Source organism: Neltuma alba, unplaced genomic scaffold, assembly GCF_004799145.2.
Source record: "Neltuma alba isolate B1F8T4 unplaced genomic scaffold, ASM479914v2 tig00011128_pilon, whole genome shotgun sequence".
NCBI classification, from domain to species: Eukaryota; Viridiplantae; Streptophyta; class Magnoliopsida; order Fabales; family Fabaceae; genus Neltuma; species Neltuma alba.
The window spans coordinates 164,691-184,365 of record NW_021635864.1 but is presented as its reverse complement, the minus strand read 5'-3'; the positions used below and the strand labels follow the sequence as shown (position 1 = coordinate 184,365).

The 19,675-nt window shown below is 35.2% G+C and overlaps 2 protein-coding genes across 3 annotated transcripts; one reads left to right on the top strand and one right to left on the bottom strand.

Annotated features, from left to right (window-relative positions):
- Nucleotides 1–1,747: 1,747 nt before the first annotated feature.
- On the bottom strand, nt 1,748–17,856 carry LOC114761663 (uncharacterized). Of its 2 annotated transcripts, none has more exons than XM_028951081.1 (2): nt 17,831–17,856; nt 1,748–2,732 (listed from the first exon to the last, which is right to left on the bottom strand). In XM_028951081.1, the coding sequence occupies exons 1-2, from the start codon at nt 17,834–17,836 to the stop codon at nt 2,241–2,243; spliced, it is 498 nt and encodes a 165-aa protein (XP_028806914.1). In that variant the 5' UTR covers nt 17,837–17,856; the 3' UTR covers nt 1,748–2,240. The 2 variants fall into 2 exon arrangements, with proteins under 2 accessions (XP_028806914.1, XP_028806913.1); XM_028951080.1 differs by lacking the exon at nt 17,831–17,856 and adding an exon at nt 3,187–4,550 and having other exon boundaries at nt 1,748–2,740.
- On the top strand, nt 14,102–15,743 carry LOC114761664 (ethylene-responsive transcription factor RAP2-1-like). The gene has a single exon (XM_028951082.1). The coding sequence runs from the start codon at nt 14,342–14,344 to the stop codon at nt 14,837–14,839; it is 498 nt and encodes a 165-aa protein (XP_028806915.1). The 5' UTR covers nt 14,102–14,341; the 3' UTR covers nt 14,840–15,743.
- Nucleotides 17,857–19,675: the final 1,819 nt, after the last annotated feature.

Here is a 19,675-nt window from a genome sequence, read left to right as displayed (position 1 = left end):
AGACTATTGTTTTCTGATTTTTATCATATACTCCTCTAGTCCTATTTATAAAACACTTCTGGCATATTTCATACAGACAAAAAAAACCTTAAAATATATTAACTCTCTATCAAAATATAACAAGTTTTCAACTTTACCCATATTTAATATATACACATTTTAAAGAGATAACTATCTACACTATAATAAATGAAGGACAAAATAGTATATTTACACTAAAAATTTAATGAAGTAACTTATAAATAAGACTAAAAAAGTCTTTCTCTCTCTGTCCTATAAATAGGACCAGAGGAGAATAATATATGTTAGAAGATAACTTCTAATTAATTGTTTCTATTCATGTGACACATAACTCTAAGTTTCAGCTCTATAGCGGATGCATTTATTCCTTCCGTCTTTTTTTCATAGAGCACTCTAAGCATTATTTAGAATCAAGAGGAGCCTTAAAACTCATTGACTTGTATATATTTTTTTGCCAACCATTGATTTATATGTAAACGAAAGAAATTTTCAATCTTGCCCTCCTTTAAATGCATATTATTAAAAATTTTATTGACAAGAAAGATCTGATAAATTTTTATACACAAAAAGTATTAGTATTATGTAAATTTTGTACCTACAAAGTACTAATATTTTAATTTAGGTCATTCTTATCAATAAAATTTTTAGCAAGAGACTTTTTTTTTCTAATTTTAAATATTCCAAATGAGTTCTTATTAAAAGGATAAAAAACTTCTCCTCCAAATACCTTATAAAAAGGTCTAGAAGAAGTATGTTGATACATGTGTCAAATGTCTATTTTACAGTTACATTCATACGGGATGAGAAAGGAATTGGGTTGTCTTGCAATTATCTCTACATGCTAGCTAGGTTACATCGGTATATTTTATGGATCCAGTTTTGGTATTCATTACTTTGACGAGCATCCTAAACTCAGCAGATCTGAATAATCTAATCTTATTTAGATAGTTCAAATTTAATTTTTTTTATTTGTTCAAAATAATTATTTTAACATATATAGAATCTAAAATAAAAATAATCTCTTAATTATTATTTTTTCAAAAAATAATTTTTCTATTTAAAAATAATTAATTAAAAACTTTAAATTTGAACCGTTCAAATTAGATATAGACAGTTTAGATTTGACTGAAATTGGGTTCGTATTTTATTGGCTCTATCTTTAGCTTACAGAGTATCAACATGGCTAAGTTTTCTTTTATACTTTTTACACATGGCAGTTTAATTTGTGTGATTTATATTTATGGTTAAAAATTAATGTGAATTGAGTTTAAGATTCACTAAAGTCAAAATACGTTTTATAGCTCAAAAATTACTCATTACACTAATTCACCCCATATTCCTTATATGAGTCACACATGAACTGATTGGATCAATATTTATTAGCAATTTATTTGAAATAAATTATTTATGTATGTTAGTCCCCTTCCAAAAAGATAAAATTTCTAATTTGCTTTAGCTGCACATTTAATCCTTCGATTTATTTAGATAACCATATACAAAGAAAGCTATTTTACCCTTAAACTAAAGGGGTGTTTAGATGGAAACCAAACCATGATTTCAGCAGTGATTTTACGGTTACGAGATAAATATGTGGAGGAGTTTATCTCGATTTGCGAAAAGTGTTTCTGAAAAGCACTTTTTGTAGTATCCAAACCCCTAAACCTGAGTTTAGTTTTTCTTCTTTTTTTTTTTTTTTTTTTTAATGTTTTTGCCAACCTGAGTTTAGTTAAGAGAATGGAGAGAAACCATTTCAATTAGAAAAAAAATTCTGATACTACATTAACGACTTTCCCCACTCAAACTTATTAATCGGACAATGTTTGCAAATGAGAAAGAGAACTCGAAAAAAATCATATAACAATTATATACAGAGAAAAAGAATGCCATCTTGCAAAAGACAAAATCTATATTTTGAGCCCCGGTGTGAGGGGGAAGACGAAGCTGTGCGTAACAAGTTAGTGGTGGAAGTTAAACCCTTTGTCTCTGTATTTTGTACCAGTATGACCTTAGAGGATTTGGTGATGCAGCACTAATTAAGCCCCACGTTATGGAAGTGACAGGACAGGAAACATAGTTCCAAATGAAGCCCATGATGTGTATGATAGGCAAAAACCAAGCTCACTGGCCACTGGGACAACTCAAGCAGCAACAAGGTTAGAGGCCAGAACCAGGACAACTAGGATCAGACAGACATGGATCATCATCTGTACATACGGAAGCTACGAAGTCGTTGAGTTGGGAGGTTTTTGGGAACCATCCAGGACGATTTCAAATAGATCAGCCTCGGACTCCTCATCAAAATCTACCACTCGATTATTGGCCCCACCATTGTGGCCGCCTTTGGTTGCAGATCGATTCAGCCACTGAGAGTCAATTCTTCCCATTGAAAACAACTCCTTGCTGTCGTCGTAGCCCAGAGTGTTGGCAGGGGAATTTACAAGAGGGGCTACAAAACATGGATTTGGTGTTCTTTGTGCATTCGCAGGAGCATATTTGAATGCGCTTTGTCCAAAATTTACTGATACTAGGATGTCGATATTTGCAGCCAACGTTGGATATAGGGGAGTCCCGAATTCCTCTGCCTGACAATGAATTACATGCACCAACTCTGAGTCCAACGTGAACAAAACTTTCTTCTGCCTCGGATCAAACCCACACCCTATCACCCTATCACTTCCTACCCATTCTGCCTTATCGGACTCGAATACCAGCTTCATTCCTGAAAGGAGATGCCCAACACCAAGTCACATGTGCGTGTCTCGTTACTCGAAAGAAATAACATATCCCAATAGAAGAAAAGAAAAAAAAAAAACCATTTTTTTCCGGGTAACTGTGCCGGCGTGCCCGTGATATGTCCACGTGTTCCTTTTTTTTTTTTTGGGAATAGGTTAACATAAATAAACCTGTTGCTAAAGGATACATTTCCTGTGGTTCTATCGTAGTGCTAATCTTTTTGGTGAAAAATGCGAGTTGAGTGGGTTTATGCTGTTCCCTTCCTAGCACATCAGTGCAAAACAGGATTTATCACTGTCACCTACGGACTCTGTCCTCTGTTCTACGAATCTTAACAAAAAGAAATTCTCTGAACTGTGACTATTAACACCTCTTCGAATTGGGGAAAGAACACAGAAAAGCAACCCAAAAACAAAAGAACAGTTAATTTACCATCAAGAAAGACAGAACCGTTGGAACTGAAGCCGATGCTCCCAGGATAGCTACCTGGAACTCTCAAAGGAACTGAGCCTCCCGCTGTTAACCCCAACGAAAACATCAGAGATTCGCTTTTTTCCCCATCAAGCTTGACTTCTTCAACATTGTTAATTTTATGACTACTGGTAACGTGGACCAAAGCCTCCGATTTCCCTTCCGGGATGAGTTTAATCTTCTCGCTTTCTCCATTCTTCCCAACCGATTCATAATCATCGCCTCGGGAATATAGAATGGTAATTTCAAAATAGGCCTCTTGAGGGAAGGAATGGTTTCCCAGAGGAGGGCCAGGCAGAGGCAGAGCCGTCCTGATCACCGAAGCAACACTCATAGAAGGATTGTTTGGATGAACCCTTTTAAGCCCAGGATTCAATCTTATCTTCTGCATAAAATCGGCGGATCCCTGACATACTTCCCAGGTCAACTCGGCCTCTGTTTCTCTTCCTTGATCACCCGCCGCACATACTCCCAAAAGAGCCGATCTTTTTGAAGGAGACGACATGTGGGTTTTGTAGGCCGTGAAAGCAAATCGAGACCATCCGTTTTCCACAGCGTCAGCGGCCAGATACGGATGATCAGCCCAACTGAACAAAGGCCTTCCGGAGATCCCTCGATGAAACACAAAAAAATTGCCCCTGTTCTTCGTTCCCTGATCAAACGGATGATCAACACTAGGTTGCTGCGGTGGACGTTGGGGATGAAGCCTACCCGTGGCTGCTTGGAGGCTCGTCATTCTGGTAAGACTTCCCGGCTCTACGAAATTTCTTCCCTTTCTGCGATAACACCAACGCAGAACAAACACCAGCAAAAGCGTCGAAACACATCCGACGGTGGCCGCCACCGCCGCAATATTTACCCGCTCGGTCATCTCTTGTTGTTACGGCTTTCTTTTCCTCTCGGATATTGATGCATAGATTGGTTTGGAAGGACTTATCGTAAAGGAAGAAAAGAGTGAAAACGGGAGAAAAATGGAGGCTGCGGAAGGCGTAGACTATAAGACTGGTTCAATTAAGGCATGCAGGAAGGAAGAGAATTCAGCCTATTGTGTTACCCAACAGTAAAAGCGAGGCAGCGAATTTTCGGAGACCAAGACTTGATTGTGAATACGCCCTAACTATAATTTAATGGATGCGAACCGACAAGCTCTCGTCGTTAATAAGCAATGAACGCGTTGTCTTCATTTACATTGCTGAGAGAGCGACTTTGTGGGATTTCATCCCAAAACAAAACCCGAGAGAGACTTGGAGAAGGCCAATGGTTATGGTCCGTCTGTAATTAGTAGAGATGGCTTCGGCGCGGCCGCTCCTGATTATGTTGTTCTTTGACATTATTATCGCTTCCAATTCCAATCCTGTTTTCCTGCTCTCTCCGCTTTGATATGGTTGGAGTTGGACAAAACTTATTTAATTCCTTTTTAATTTAACTATTTCAAGCCTGATTTCATCAAAATTTGTTAAGATTGACTCGTCAATTCGATAAGATACATACAGATTTTGCTTTTAATATATGAACAAAATTCTGGTATTTAGTAGTATTATATAGTTATATACTTAATATGCTTTGTCCTGTCAAGTAATACATATATAAAAAAAATCCACATGTTTCGATTTGATTGAAAACAAGCGCCTTAAATATATAAGATTAAACATATAAGTTTTTTCTCAACTCACTGCATGTATATTATTTATATGCGCACGACTCGAATCTGTGGATGATTAAATGATTGCAGAACATTTCAATTTTATATTTTACATATTATTTACTTGATCAATTACGTTCTTAAGAGGTTCTCTATGCGATTTTCGCAGTTCAAAATATTTACTTCGTAGTTCCATCGTAACTAATTTTATTGTAGTGTGGAATTAGTTTTTCCGCAGTCAATGAGATCACATCAGTCCATTAAAAAGTTTAAACTAAACCCAATCGAGATGAATTCTTTTATTTTTAAAATTAAATTACTCGTATTACTTATCAACTCAATAAGAAATAACTATAACAAAAGGCCTGGAATTCTTTACCATAAACCTGTCAATAAGAATAAGTTCCTATGTGAATAATTAAATGAAATATTTAAAAAAATTAAAACATATTTTTACAAATAACAGACATAACTAAATTTTTTTTAATGTCTGTAAATCAACGATTTAACTAAAATAATTTAGAACACGAGAGAAAATCATTAAAATTTATCATTGAAATATGATAAAATTATAATTTAATTGCAATCCTATACTATATTCTTCTACAAAAGTACACGGTGCATGTCCGTATTATATTATGATGGCTGTAACCATGTATGTAAACATTGATCAGAGTTCAAATCTCCTGATCACACAATGAAAAATTAAATTTATTACCATATGTTAATAGGAATAAGTTGATGGAATAAAGAATTAGTCCAATAACTGTCAGCGAAAAAGAAAAGCAAGCGAGCATCACCGACACTTTCCATAATCCAACGACAAAATTAGTGTACTTATGTTCGTCGATTGTTTCAATTCAACCTTTTTTTTTTTCTTTCCCAAACTCTTCGCTTAATCCAGTGGCCATTGCGGCACGGCAGGGTTGCTTCTTCTAGCTAGTAACCATTTCCATTTTTAAATGTCTTCTTGACTTATGGGACGGTGCCACTGTAGTGTACTCGATCAAAAACACTTTCACATGTTATTCTTGTCTTATTCCATCACTTTTGCTTGTGGCTCTACCAAATCTTATCAAGTTGGGTTGGCACAATTGTACAAATATATCACCTATTCCTGGTTCGTCTCTTTTTTTTTTTATGCTTTTCTTTTCTGTTTATACATTTAACCCCGTCCTCGCCACGCATTTCCATATAATTATTCGAGATATATATATATACACACACACCCACACATCATCATATATTTGATCTCAACTTCTATCTTTGAAGCTCATGTACGGATTTAATTAGTCAGAGGCATACATTTCTCTCAAAAAGCAGATAGATTTTCTGGTAGCTGAGTTTTCAGAAATTTTATGGTCGTTAAACGATCACTGTCGTTTTTGGGTCTTGATTATGTGAAAAACGAGTAGGAGTAGTAAAGGAGCAATCAACCGTATGATTGATAATCATTCTGTGACCAATTATTAATTTTTATGATGGTACATCATTGTACTGCCTTTTCCCTTTTTCGGATGATGCAGCTGAGAAAAGCGGGCATTATTATTTAAATTATTACGACAGACGCCTTTTATAGTCAGTGCCGCAGGGTGCTTATTGCACTTAGCTTCGTTCCATTATACTAATAATAGTAATCCAAATGCCTTGATCCAGGCCAAGAGGCGTGCGAATTGGTGATTAACCCAAGTAAACGACAATATATGATTGGACGAAACTTTCAGAATTTTTGAAATGATATTCTAGAAGGGGATTGAATGTTATGCATGGCTATAGTCAAGGCGTAAAGTCAAAGAAGGACCAAAAAATTAAGAACGTTGAAATTAAGATATAGTTTTTTTTAAAAAATGTGGAGCTGCAGGAAGATGCAGAGGATGCTGTCGTGAAGCAAAGACAAAGGCAAAGGCATACATAAATTGAGGCCACAAGTGAAGAACTTTGCTTTTTTGAGAATGAACAGTGAGTTGGATGTGGTTGCTTTTATGAAAGCTATAAGAATTGGGTGCCCTGATATTCTCATGGGGCCGGGGCTTTATCGCATAGAGATGCAAAAGTGAGAATGAGAGGCAATGAGTGGCAAGTCAACCGAAACAGAAAGCCGGGCACTCTTCTGAACTTTTGTCTTAAAAGATGAAGGGGAACGCAGAGGGGAAGACAAGGGGACCAAAGAAGCTCTTTTCTCTGAGAGAGAGAGAGAGAGAGAGAGAGAGAGTGTAATGGCAATGATGAAGGTAGGGCACTGATGGCAGAATTACAAAGGCAGAGAGCTCGTAATCTGGTTTGTCCCTCGTGTTGCTGACAAGAGTTCTCTAAACCCAGCTTGTGGCAGTTTGCTTGATGTACCCATGGACGTTCATCTTATAGCCAAAACCGACGTGTCATGCATGCGTCAGCACAACGCCTATTCTCTTTTTGGGCAATTTCATTTAATTTAAACATATGGAAGAGGTAAGAAACTAAATGGCGTGGGTTTTTGTGTGTGCATTAATGTGTCAGTGCTTGCTGGTCATCATATTCTTGAGCGTGCCTGCTGCTTTCAATTAGGACGCCTAAAGCTGCCATCCGCCACGCCCGTTTTACATCTACATGATTCTAGGTTTTTGCATAAAGCATTTGATTCTCGTTAACTTTACTCGAGTCATTCAACGTGTATGGTATTTCATGTTGAATGATTGAATTACTTGTATCTTATTTATATCTCATATGCCTAAAAGTTTATTTTAGTAGCAAAAATACCATAACCGTTATCCACTGTTTAAATTATACAATTTGAGCAATCTCTTCAAGGCAAAAATGCCAAGAAATAAAACTTTCAAGACATATGAGAACTAAAAAAGCTTATAGGTACTAGGTGCTCATTCGTATATATTTCAAGAGTATTTAACTACCTTATCCCTCATTTTAATTAATAAATATATTTGAATGAATTTTTTATTTAAAAAAGTAACTGCTGGATTGGGTCAATATTAACAACTTATTAGGATAACATTATACTTTGGAATGGAAAAAATAAACATGAATAGTTAATATTTTTCTACCCTTTCAATTATATAAGACTTATTTTATAGTATAAGTTAAACTATGAAATAGGTTTTATATTTACTATCGGAAAAGTGTTTCTCATTCTAACTCTCTTGGATATCTGCACACCAGGCTTTTCATTTTTGGGCTTCCTGGAACACTGGAGGCTCAAGGACCACAATTGTGCCCTTTATGATTTAGCTGCGCCCAAGTCGTTCTGAGATGGGCTTGACCTTTCAACCCGCTCGCCTTTTGGGACCGCTAAGTGTCATTCGTGGACTGATAAGAGGGCAACGAGACGGAAGTGAGGCACCTCACATTTGCGCTTTCTTCCCCTCATAATTTTGGGTCATGCACTTGAAAACCACACTTTAAAATGCCGTCATGCACATGAACAGGTGATAAAAGTTTAAACTCTTTTTCGGGAAACCAGTTTCATTGTTAATGGAGCACCACAATGGTTATCACTGCCGTGTAATCTAAAACATTCATATACAGTTTTAATGGTCTAGATTTAAAAGTTTCAACTAGTAATTTTTAAATAAAAATTTATTTTTTAAAAAAAATTATAATTATGAAATTACATTTATTTTGAATTATGCACTTATTAAACAAACACATTTTTAAAAAAAAAAATATTAAAAATTAAATTGCAACCTGATGAGTATTAAATTTGAATGGCTAAAATTTGATGAGTATTATGGTACTCTTCACTTCAACAAAACATGAAACTATTTTTCCGGTCCCCCAGCCATTACCCAGGAACACACATGCATTTTACCATTTCAAACCAAATGCACTGGAAGGCTAAATCTGAGTCAACATTTTATGTATTACAGTCTACTGTACCGATCCAATATTTTATGTATTTCAGGTTGTCAGAGTATATATCTGTTTGTCGTCAATGCCGAAGCCATGGGAGACACAACTGGTGTGAGAAGCTGAAGGGGCATGACTGGAGTGGAAAGGCAGCACTCGCACATATTTCAGGCTGTTTAGCAACAATAATGAATTGTAGTAAGACTATACACACACACGCGCACAAGTTGGTCCCTGGAAGGCCAGGTTTTCATCAGTAGGACCTGCTCAGCTTGTACCCTTCACCCGCTTTATATTCCCAAAAGCTTATGAGCCAGAGGATTCATGAATTACAATATGGTACTGATCTTGCTCCCAAGACAATGAAGTCTGACAGTGACATGGGATTTTCTATTTGTCATCATATTGCTGCGAGGGCTATGATTGGTTAGTTTGTTGCGACGGATGGACATTGGTGTGTACTGAATCTACGGCTTTAATGCATAGTAGTATGAGATATTAATATTATAATGGACGGCTTCAGGGTCTGGTAGCCGTCAAGTGGTAAAGCAGCGGAGCATGTGTCTGCGTGCAAGTTGCAGGGTTTCTTCGGTCTTGACTTTCATGGCCGATTCATGCATCTTTACTGGTTCAATATCACGGGCCCGTGATCTACAAAAAGGAGAAGGATGCGAGACCATAGAGTATTTTACGAATTTCATCAATCACTGTCCCTGTGCCGTATTTCGTGCTGCGAGTAAACATCCACGTATGTTCGCCTAAAGGGTACACTTCTTTATATTGGTTCTTCCTTTTCATATGCATTGGGTTTTATTGGTTTTGTTTTAATTTTGATGTTAATTATGTATATCTGTGTGCAGGTGCTTTGGGCATTGATAAGGACTGTGTGGAATAGTAATGTCAAAGTGCGACATGATGGTAATAATGAGATGAAATAATTTGGGAGTTGTTTATGAATAATATTATTATGATTGTGATGATGGCACTGCATATGGCAGTAGCGGACAAAATGGACTGCCGACGAGCCTCCTCCACGCTGGGCAGTTAGGTGGTGGCCCACTCCCTCCATCACCCAAACTTGCTTCTTTCTTTATTCTTCTTCCCCTCTCATTGGCCAACTTTTTTCCCGCAACCATGCGAAAAATCGAGGGTAATTTAGACAACCTCCATTCTATTCTATTTACGGGTCAAGATTAGCAGTGAACAATTCTAACTTTAAATGATTATAATTTTTTAATTATTTGTATACTCTTTTTTATAAGTGACTTTAAAACTATTATTATGTTTGAATTTTATTTATTAAAATCACTTATATGTATATAATTGCTAAAAAGCAACAAGGATATATATATGAGAAATATAATTTAATATAATTCCCATAAGTATAATTATTATTCTTTTAATATATTTTTAATTAAATAATTGTTGCTAACAATGGTTGATAAGAGAAATTCTCGTTGTTGAATTACCTCTATTGATTGTGATTTTTCAATCGAAAAATTATTCCCAGTAACTTATTCTCAAACAATATAAGGATTTTAAATTAAAAAATTTAGCCAACCAGGATAAATAGATTTTATAATTACTTATTTCGGCTCAACTGAACTTATTTTAGCCCCCCAACGCTTAACCAAATAGACAGTTACAGTATATTTTATGAAAACTAAAAAAAATCTTAAATCTTAATAGCTTTACTTTAAAACTCAACAGCTACCCAACCTTACTCATATTTAATATAAATTTAAAAAAAAAACATATACAACAATAAATAAAGAATAAAATATTTAATTCAAAACAAATCTTCTCCCTCATTCTTATAAACATGAAGAGTATATATTTATTTTTAATATCTAAATTTAAACCTTGATAAAATGTTTACCTACTTTTTTTGGGTTACGATGGAGCCACGGAAATATCTGTAAAATACTAAAAACTAAAAAAATAAATAAAGGATCCCGAGGGTAATAAGTGGATCAATTTTTATAATTGGCCGTTTTTGGTGTTTAAAAAGAGAAGAGAAGCATGATAGGGTTGTGGCATGCCCACCTTAACCTCAATCTTTTCAGTCCCCCAATCATGCCCACGATGACCCAACATGCTACTGTCTTAATTAATCCTAACTCATCCTAATAATGGATCCTTTTTCTTTTCCCTCTTGCTAATAGAAATTAACGGTGATGAATTTAAAAAAAATTAAAAATATACAAATTTTTAATGATAAAATTAATTATATGTGTAAATTCGTGTTTGTCTCTTTTAAAATATATCGACAAAAATCTAATTAATACATATATTTTTACAAACTCAAAGTTTTCATTGCTATTATTAGTGCAAATATTCAAAGAGGAAAAGTGATTGACATGAAGAGATGAAAATTAGATATATTCATTTGGTGCTGAATGTAAGATTTATTTTGTAATATATGATTCTAAATATAAGAATTATTTTATAATATAAAAATAGGAGGGGTATAACTTTTTTCCAACAAGTTTGTTCAATTATCATCGCCATTATTATTAATTAAATGTAATTAATTAATAAGCGCATGAGATTGAAAATCGTAGTTTTGTGTAGAGAGAGAAAAGGGGGGGTGTGCCGCCATTGCGTGGCCTGTGGCCCATGAATTCCACATTCCCCAGCTTTCAGTTGGTTTCTCCCCCTTTCTTGTTGCTTAGCTCGAAAGATATCCTTTTCTTGTTTTAGGTGTTTAAGGGCGGCAGTTTTTTTTTTCCCTCCTAAATGTCACTCCCACGCTCATCATTTAATTATTGTGCTTCTTACTCTGTCCACTATTTTATCATTTGATGTCATGTGATCCATCATCAATATTACCTCTCGTCTTAATTATAAGAGCTTGTTGACTAATTTAAGGATATTAAAAAAATAAGTTAAGTTATTAGTTACTTATAATAAATAAGTGTTTTCTTTCCCAAAATATGTTTGCTAATCAAGCGTATTAGTTAGAATGATCATTGTTAGAAGGACTGCCTTAAGAAAAATATATAAATATGAGAGATAAAATGGATTGGGATCTTATATTTAGGATCAAAATAAAAAGTCAAACAGGGTCTTATATTAAGAATCAGAGGTAGTAACACATTCGCCAATTATCGCCTAAAACCAAATTAATTATCGTATATGATCGACTCGTGTATTATTATCGCCCACAATTTCGCCATGAAATTGCACGTATACAGTATATTCGTAATTCTTTCGATTGAAAAGCGGAGTTACAAATCTAGTTAGCCGTGCACATACTCTGGGTGGTGAAATTTCAACACGCGTAATAAATAGGGCGCGGTTTAAGTGATGAAAGGGAGGAAGAAAATAAAAGTAGTTAATATTATGAGCACGCAAACAAACAACGCCACAGATATTTGTTGTTATGATCTAATTTGGTGTGTGTTAATGTGATCTTTCATTCATATATTGCGTGGACGGAAAGTCATCCGATCCTCACAGTTTTGATCCTGCCTCATCCACCCACTCCTCCCCCTCTTCGCTTATATTCATCCACTTGTCCACTCTCCACCCACCCATATCTCTCTCCCTCTCTCATTTTATTCAAACCACTAACTCACCCCCCCTCGCGTCTAAATCATTTGTTTTTCCACATCTCACGCTTAATCCCTTCCACAAATTATTGCTCTTCCTATCATTAATATCAATATAAGAACTGCTTAAAAAAGCTAAAAAGGTTACTTAGTTTTTTTTCCTAAAATTAAATATTTTTATGCAACACTATATTAAATTACACTCCTATAGTTCTATTTGTAAGGCAGAGAGAGAAGACATCTTTTTGTCTTATTTATAGAGTACTGAGACAATTTTTTTTATAGATGTATAATTTTACCATTCGTTTATTATTTTGTTGACTTTGTTTACATGACATATAGCATATATTAAATAGGAAAAAAATAAAAAATTGTTAAAGTTTAAATAAGAGTTAATGAAGTTTAATGTTTTTTTTCTGTTTATGTGAAATACGTTAAAAGTTATTTATAAATAGGATCAGAGGCATAAACTACCTATTGTCTTTAATATATATCAGAGCTAGATAACTAATTTTTATATTAAAAAATTAATTAAGTTACTTATTTGTAATGAATGAGTGTTATTTTTCCTAAAATATTCTTATCAGTTACGTACATTAGAATGGAAACAATTTAACATGTGTCATCATCACGAAGACTACTTTGAAGAAAAATAAATTAATATAAAAGATAGAGTAAATTGAGTATTATATTTAGGATCAGATTGAATATTTAGTTAGTTTTTATATTTAGAACCAGAGGTAGTATCAACTTATAAATTAAACGAATTAATCTAGGATGAATAGATAAATATGAAGAGAAATAAAATGAATTAAGATTTTAGATTTAAGATCAAAATAAACTCCCTACCTAGCTTTTTTTTTACTAGCTACATTTAGTGTTGAAGGAGTATAATTATCCCCTTTTTATTAATTAATTATTCATCCACTTTCAAATTACACATAAATACATTCATACTTGCTTATATACGATCGATAGGAGAGAAAAAGACAAAAACCCTAGGCAAAGCAGAAAAAGGGGCGTCCATGAAAATATCAATCTGCGACATACTCTATACTTCCTCCGCCTCTTATTATAAAATCTAATTTTTTAAATAGATTTTTCTTTTTTTATAAGATCCTTTTTGAGTTTGTTTGAACATTTAATGCATTATTACCTATTTTATCCATAATATAATATATTTAATATATTTTCTTTCTTCATTTATCTTACTATTACTCTCTCACATCTATTCACTTATATACAGGAATATATTTTAAAAAAATTATATTTACTACATATTAATTGTTTTTAACTAATTTTAATTTTTTTCTTAAACCGCACAATTTAGTTAAAAGAATCTTATAATAACTAATAAGAGACCGAGTAGTGTGTATATATATATCAACATCTATCTCTGAAAAAATGAAGCCTTTGACTTTGTATTATTCATATATTTCTATTAAATTTTCAAAATAAGAAATACTCTGGTATGTTGCAGAGTAAATATTAAATTATTAATGAATATCGCACCCTAGTATCGATATACTATCCACAGAGAGGCGCAAGCGGTCCTCGTCGGCGCTCAGGAGTATGATGAATCCCTGAACAAATTGGCCTTTCAAATGAGAGAGGGGGGGGGGGGAGATGGTCTGATGGATTGTGTCGGCCATGTTTGGATTTATCTTAAAGGAAGCTCAACGTGGCGGCCGTACCCAGTCGACAGACTAGCAGCCAAGTACGAAACTCTTCTCTCTCTAAAAAATTAATTGAAAGAATAATAGCGCACATCATATAAACAAGTCTCCTTTCTTTCTTTCTCTCTTTCTTTCTAAACTCTTTTCTTTTCCCCCTCATCATTTTTCGTCTATAAATATAAACTAATACAACAGCAACATGGTTTGGTGGCCAAGTCTTTTCTGGGTCTGGAAAACAGAATCTTCTTCTTAACTTTCAGGGCTCACAACCTGATATTTATTGACAGATCTAAGCCTCCTCAAGCGATGAAGCAATAGAAATAGTTTTCCGTTTCATCTTTTGGGGGAGGGCAACAAAGGTTTATTGCTAACGCAAAAGTCGGTGGGTAGGTACAGTAATTAACATGGAAGAAAGAGACTGTTGTTCGAGGGATTCGACGATCACGACGAGCAGAAGCGGCCCAGAGAAGCGGAAGCAGCAGAGACAACACCAAAAAGCAGCGAAGGACAAGCCATACAGAGGGATAAGGATGAGGAAGTGGGGCAAGTGGGTGGCTGAGATCAGAGAACCCAACAAGAGGTCCAGGATTTGGCTCGGTTCTTACACCACGCCCATCGCCGCCGCACGCGCATACGACACCGCCGTTTATTACCTCCGAGGCCCTTCTGCTTCCCTCAACTTCCCCGAGCTGTTGTTCCAAGAAGACGACGCCCTCAGCCGCGGCGACATGTCCGCCGATTCCATACGCAAGAAAGCCACCGAAGTCGGCGCCAGAGTTGACGCCCTCCAAACAGCCCTTCACGCCTCCTCTCCCTCCACCAGTTCTACCCAAACCACCTCAGACAAACCCGACTTGAATGAGTACCCGCAACCCGAAGACTCCGTCGAAGACTATAATTAGCTGATCGATACATATACAAGCAATTACGATCCTGAATCTCTATATATGTCCTCTCTAATTAGTTCCCCCAACTAGATAGCCCGTAGTAATAGTAGTAGGTATACATGATATATACTGAGTCTTCTCGGTGAAGCTTCTGGTGTAATATTCCCAAGTGTAACAAGCTAAGGTACAAGGTCCCCCTCCACATCGGAGGGCATATGGTTCTGCTGGTCTCTGATAGTCATCATCCAATGAACTATCTTGTTTGTTGCTAGAGACTTTTAATTTTATTTTGGGTTATATTCGAATAGAAAGGATAACTTTTCTTTCTATACATCTTGCTCTAATAGATAGTTTTATATGCAAAGCTTTGAGATTGCTAATGTGAATAAAATATGTTGTATATGCTGTGGGAGGCTGCTTTGAGTTATGTGAATGGGATAAGTGGATTTGAGGCAAGAAAGCCGCAAGGATGTAGGCAACAAGTGGATGAAGAGGCAGATTTTGGAGGCCACACAAAGAGAACAAGGCAGGGGCGAGGGTGGAGAGGGTTAAGAGTTAGTGGACCTCAATCACAAAAGCCTGTCTAATCTCTCACCCATCACCCTCGCAGCCAAAGTTGCAGCTTCCTTACCTCCATAGCTCTGTTCATCACAGTTTCATATCCTTCGTGGGACCCTGCCATCCTCTTTTATTATTTTTCCTTATTCTTATGAATTACACAATTCCATCTTGGCCAAACCTTCATGTTTCTGATTTGCCATGTGAACAAACTGTCTCCTCTTTACTAAATTTGTCTTTCTCTATTCCATACGTCTTAAAGAGTGTGTGTCTATATACAATATACGCCCCCATTCTTGGTGGACGGTAACTGTTCCTCATTATTTATATGCTTGCCTTCCAATCATTGTGGGAGAATTCCTTCTAGCTCACCGCCATCCATGAGTGCCAGCATTATTTTATTGTCAATTATTTCTTACAACTTTTGAACAAGATAGAATTACAAAAGATAGAAATGTAAAGGTCACCCTTCAGATTGTTATTTATAAACACGTTTCTTCCAATCAGATAAGTTTCAAAGGCTTCAAAAGATGACGCATTCATTTATATGTTCAAACTAATGCAATATCATAAGGATTAAGTAATTAATTAGCGCCGGCAATCAGGCACAGTCATGTAATTAAATTAATATGTGATATGACGATTGTCAAGGTCAGAGAAGAGAGATATTTCAATTGTTGAGCGAGCCAAAAGATTTGACAGAAGCGCCTGTGTGTGAAGTTCTGTTTGCAAAGGACGGCTGAGAATGAAGCGCGGGGCTGAGTGCTGCCATATCCAAATTAAATGGATTATCTAATTCTGACCAAGCAAGCAGTACAAGACAAATGAGTTGAAATTTATGAACAAGATATACTTTTGCAACTCTTATCAATTATAATACATTTTCCACGAAGGATGATCTACCTTGTCTAATACTAAACTCGAGATCCTAATTATGCAGAAAAATCCTAAAGCTAGCTGACAAATATCGTCCGACCTAACGCATTTGATCGCGACCCTTCATTAGATACCACCTTCCCCGCCCTTCATATAGACATGCATGCACAGGCCATATATTTTAAAGTCATCAGCATCCGTTAGGTCTATATATCTGAAATGTTTGTCTAATTTCCTCTTTTTCTTTCTAATAATGAAAGTCACCCCAATCCCCTGCTCTCCTTTTCCCCATTTAATCAATTTGAAGCACGGTTTCATCTAGTATCCAACTTCAAATGATGATCTGGAAGATCGACATTTTTCTCTGAGTTATTGTTCCTTTCAGTTGGCATGTATCATGCATGCCTTGTGCAGAGTTAAAATATATTTGTATGAACAATGAGATATTGTCACAGTTGCATCATAATACCTAGGGATTATTGAAAAACCATATTAGACCTGCTAATTATAGAAAGGAAAAAAACCATGTACATATATATAAATTCCAACAAACAAAAAGCAGGAAGTTAATTAGGAGGTGGAAGAAGACGTCAAACGCATATGCGATATTCACCTATGGCTGCTCTAAGCCATCAGTGATACATGCAGTGTTGGAAGCTTCCAGATCTCGTGTCCAAAACCTCCTTATATGACCGACTGAAAATGATTCGAGATCCAGCATCAAACACTTGGCAATGTTCAGTTTGAGGTCGTCGTAAAGCTTCTAATTAATTAATTCCTATGCCTCGATCTCCTCCAAAAGATGAGGGCATTATGGTAAATGGAAGCATCATTCTCATTGCAGAAGGAGCATTAGGTATCGACACTCTGACTGTGAAACGCAAGAATTAATGCAGGTTGGATGGGGAATGGTCTTGCCGGGGACATGGAGCAACCAAATGCGCTTGACCGTTGACAATGGGAGGAGACACATGTTACGTTATCGGTTTTTCCTTTCCCATCACCTGAATTTCCACGAACCAAACAAGCCCTTGCCTTTTTTTTTTTTTATATATGTAAAATACATAATTAATACTAGTAATATACATATTATTATTTTCAATAATGTCAATATGTACGGGCTAAGAATTGCTTAGTTATAGTTAGATACCTTGCGTAGATACTGAAGGAAATGATGTCACAGAAGGTGGTGTTACTCATCACCAAACGCTGCCAATGAATTGGAGATACATCATCCAACTGAAAATGAGAGATATGATGTGGCCTTTTGCTTCTGCGCCTGTATATCATTCATATGGAATCATATTATTATTACTTTAATTATTGTGGAAACACACTTATCAACTAATAATCAAATCAAGGACATGATAAAGCCTTCCTCAACAAGTTGTCCCTTCCCATCCTTGCATGATTGTGCTTAACTTTACTCATCGATCAAATATACAGTCATGATACTGCCCCAAAAATTAATTGTAACTGCGCCAGCTTAATTTATCAATAAATTAACTTCCCTGATTTTCAATTCCACGCGTTTCAAAGTTACAGATCCCCCAATTCCTAATGCAAATAAACCTTCATTTCCAACTGTCTCTTTCTTCTCTGGACCAATATCCAATTGTTTGTGTTTTTCTCGTTATTTTTCCCCCTCTTGGCCGACCCGGCCAATTTTATTAATTTGTGTATATTGATGTTGTGTGTGATGAAAGATTTTTAATTATAAATTTCAAATCCCAAAAATTCCAATAGGTGAATAACTTTCACACACGTTGGGCAAAAAAAAAAAAATCACACACGCGCACAACACACATCATCAGACACCATTGACTCCGTAACAACATATCAATTTACTTATTTTTATTTATCTATTTCCTTAAACATCCCTCCCCCACCATGCATATGTGAAAAGTTTTTTTTTTTTTAGCTGAAAATGTGAGAAGTTTTTTAGAAAACAAAATAACTTGTATTTCCATATTATGACAAAATAAAGATCACAGCATAAATTATTGCATTTCTATATTATATATGCATGTTGATTTTTATGAACTTTTTTTCTTGTGGGGTATGTTCCTTCCGAACGTACACTGCGCCAGCCGCCCCGTGACATCATAGCAGTTATTTGATGTTTTATTATACTTTGATTTGATTTGATATAATATATCGATACTAGTTAATGAACACTGAATGTGATTTTATGAGGCAGAATATTTATAAGTGACGAAGTATGAATAATGTAATTTTTTACACATTTTTTGAGTGAAAATAACTTCATATTATTTGAAAATGTTCTTAGCCACATGTGGTTTTCTGGAGTGTAAATGGAACTTTCTTGGCAGGTTAGCCCTACTTAATTATTCTTCCTTTGTGGTCTTTATTTTCAATTTCTGCGATAATACTAGGAGGTCATTCATATGTCCTATGTATCTTTCAATTTGTCAGGGGACGTGATTTAATGGTTTTAAAACAACTTTCGGCGTTCACAACATCTAGCTAGCGTAGGGTAAGTGAAGTTCAGAAGAAGTAATAAAAAAAAAAAAAAAGGGCCAAGCGGTCTAACATGGGGCTAGCCGCCGAAACTGGGCCCCTCCTACTAGGGCAACTTTTCCCGAGCCAGATTCCCTCTTTTACCAGGTTGAATGGACCACTCTATCAGGCCCAGCTCATTTTTATAGCGTTCTCTTTTGTTTTTGGTATACCGTTTTTTTCTTTTTTTCTTTTTTTTTAAATGGTATACCTTTTTTTCTATCTTTATCAGGTGCGAATAAAAAAACTTTAAGGGTTCAAAGCCTGTTTAATGTGAAAAGGATAATATTTGAGCAAATAATGCTATAAAAAAAAAGCCAGGCATCAGTCACTTCAATAAATGATAAAATGATATTATTTTTATTCTATTTTCACACAATACATCAGTATCGATTTGGGAGTTTCAGGTGATGAGCATGGGATCAAAGGTCCCAGGGCACTGTTTTCTCATTGCTCTTCGCCTTTTTTTGTTGTCAAATTAAAATACATCATATTATCTTCTAACACTTAACAACAAAGTTACTGGTAATAAAAGCCAACGGGGAGTGTTTGAAATTATTTATAATCAGCTTTTTAATTCTAATTTACGAATTACAAGACAAGTATTACCTTTGGTCATAATTATGATAGCTATTTGACTAATTTGATAAGATTAAAAAAATAAATTAAGTTAGTTATTTGTAATAAATAGGTGTTGTATTTCTTAAAATATTCTTACTAATCAAGTGTGTTGGCTAGAACTACTGTTATTAGAAGAACTACCTAGAAAAAAATGCATAAATATGAAAGACTAAATAGATTGAGGTATTATAATTATGACTAAATTAAAAATCAAACACTATCTTATATTAAGAACTAGAGATGATATATAAGAAAAATTTTATTTACATTTACATG

Excerpts from the sequence above, each read along its gene's own strand:
- LOC114761663 (XM_028951080.1), bottom strand. The coding sequence starts at position 4,096 with ATGACCGAGCGGGTAAATATTGCGGCGGTGGCGGCCACCGTCGGATGT. Across the intron at positions 2,741-3,186 it reads CGGTTCTGTCTTTCTTGATG|GAATGAAGCTGGTATTCGAG; the intron begins GTAAATTAACTG and ends ATCTCCTTTCAG.
- LOC114761664 (XM_028951082.1), top strand. The coding sequence starts at position 14,342 with ATGGAAGAAAGAGACTGTTGTTCGAGGGATTCGACGATCACGACGAGC.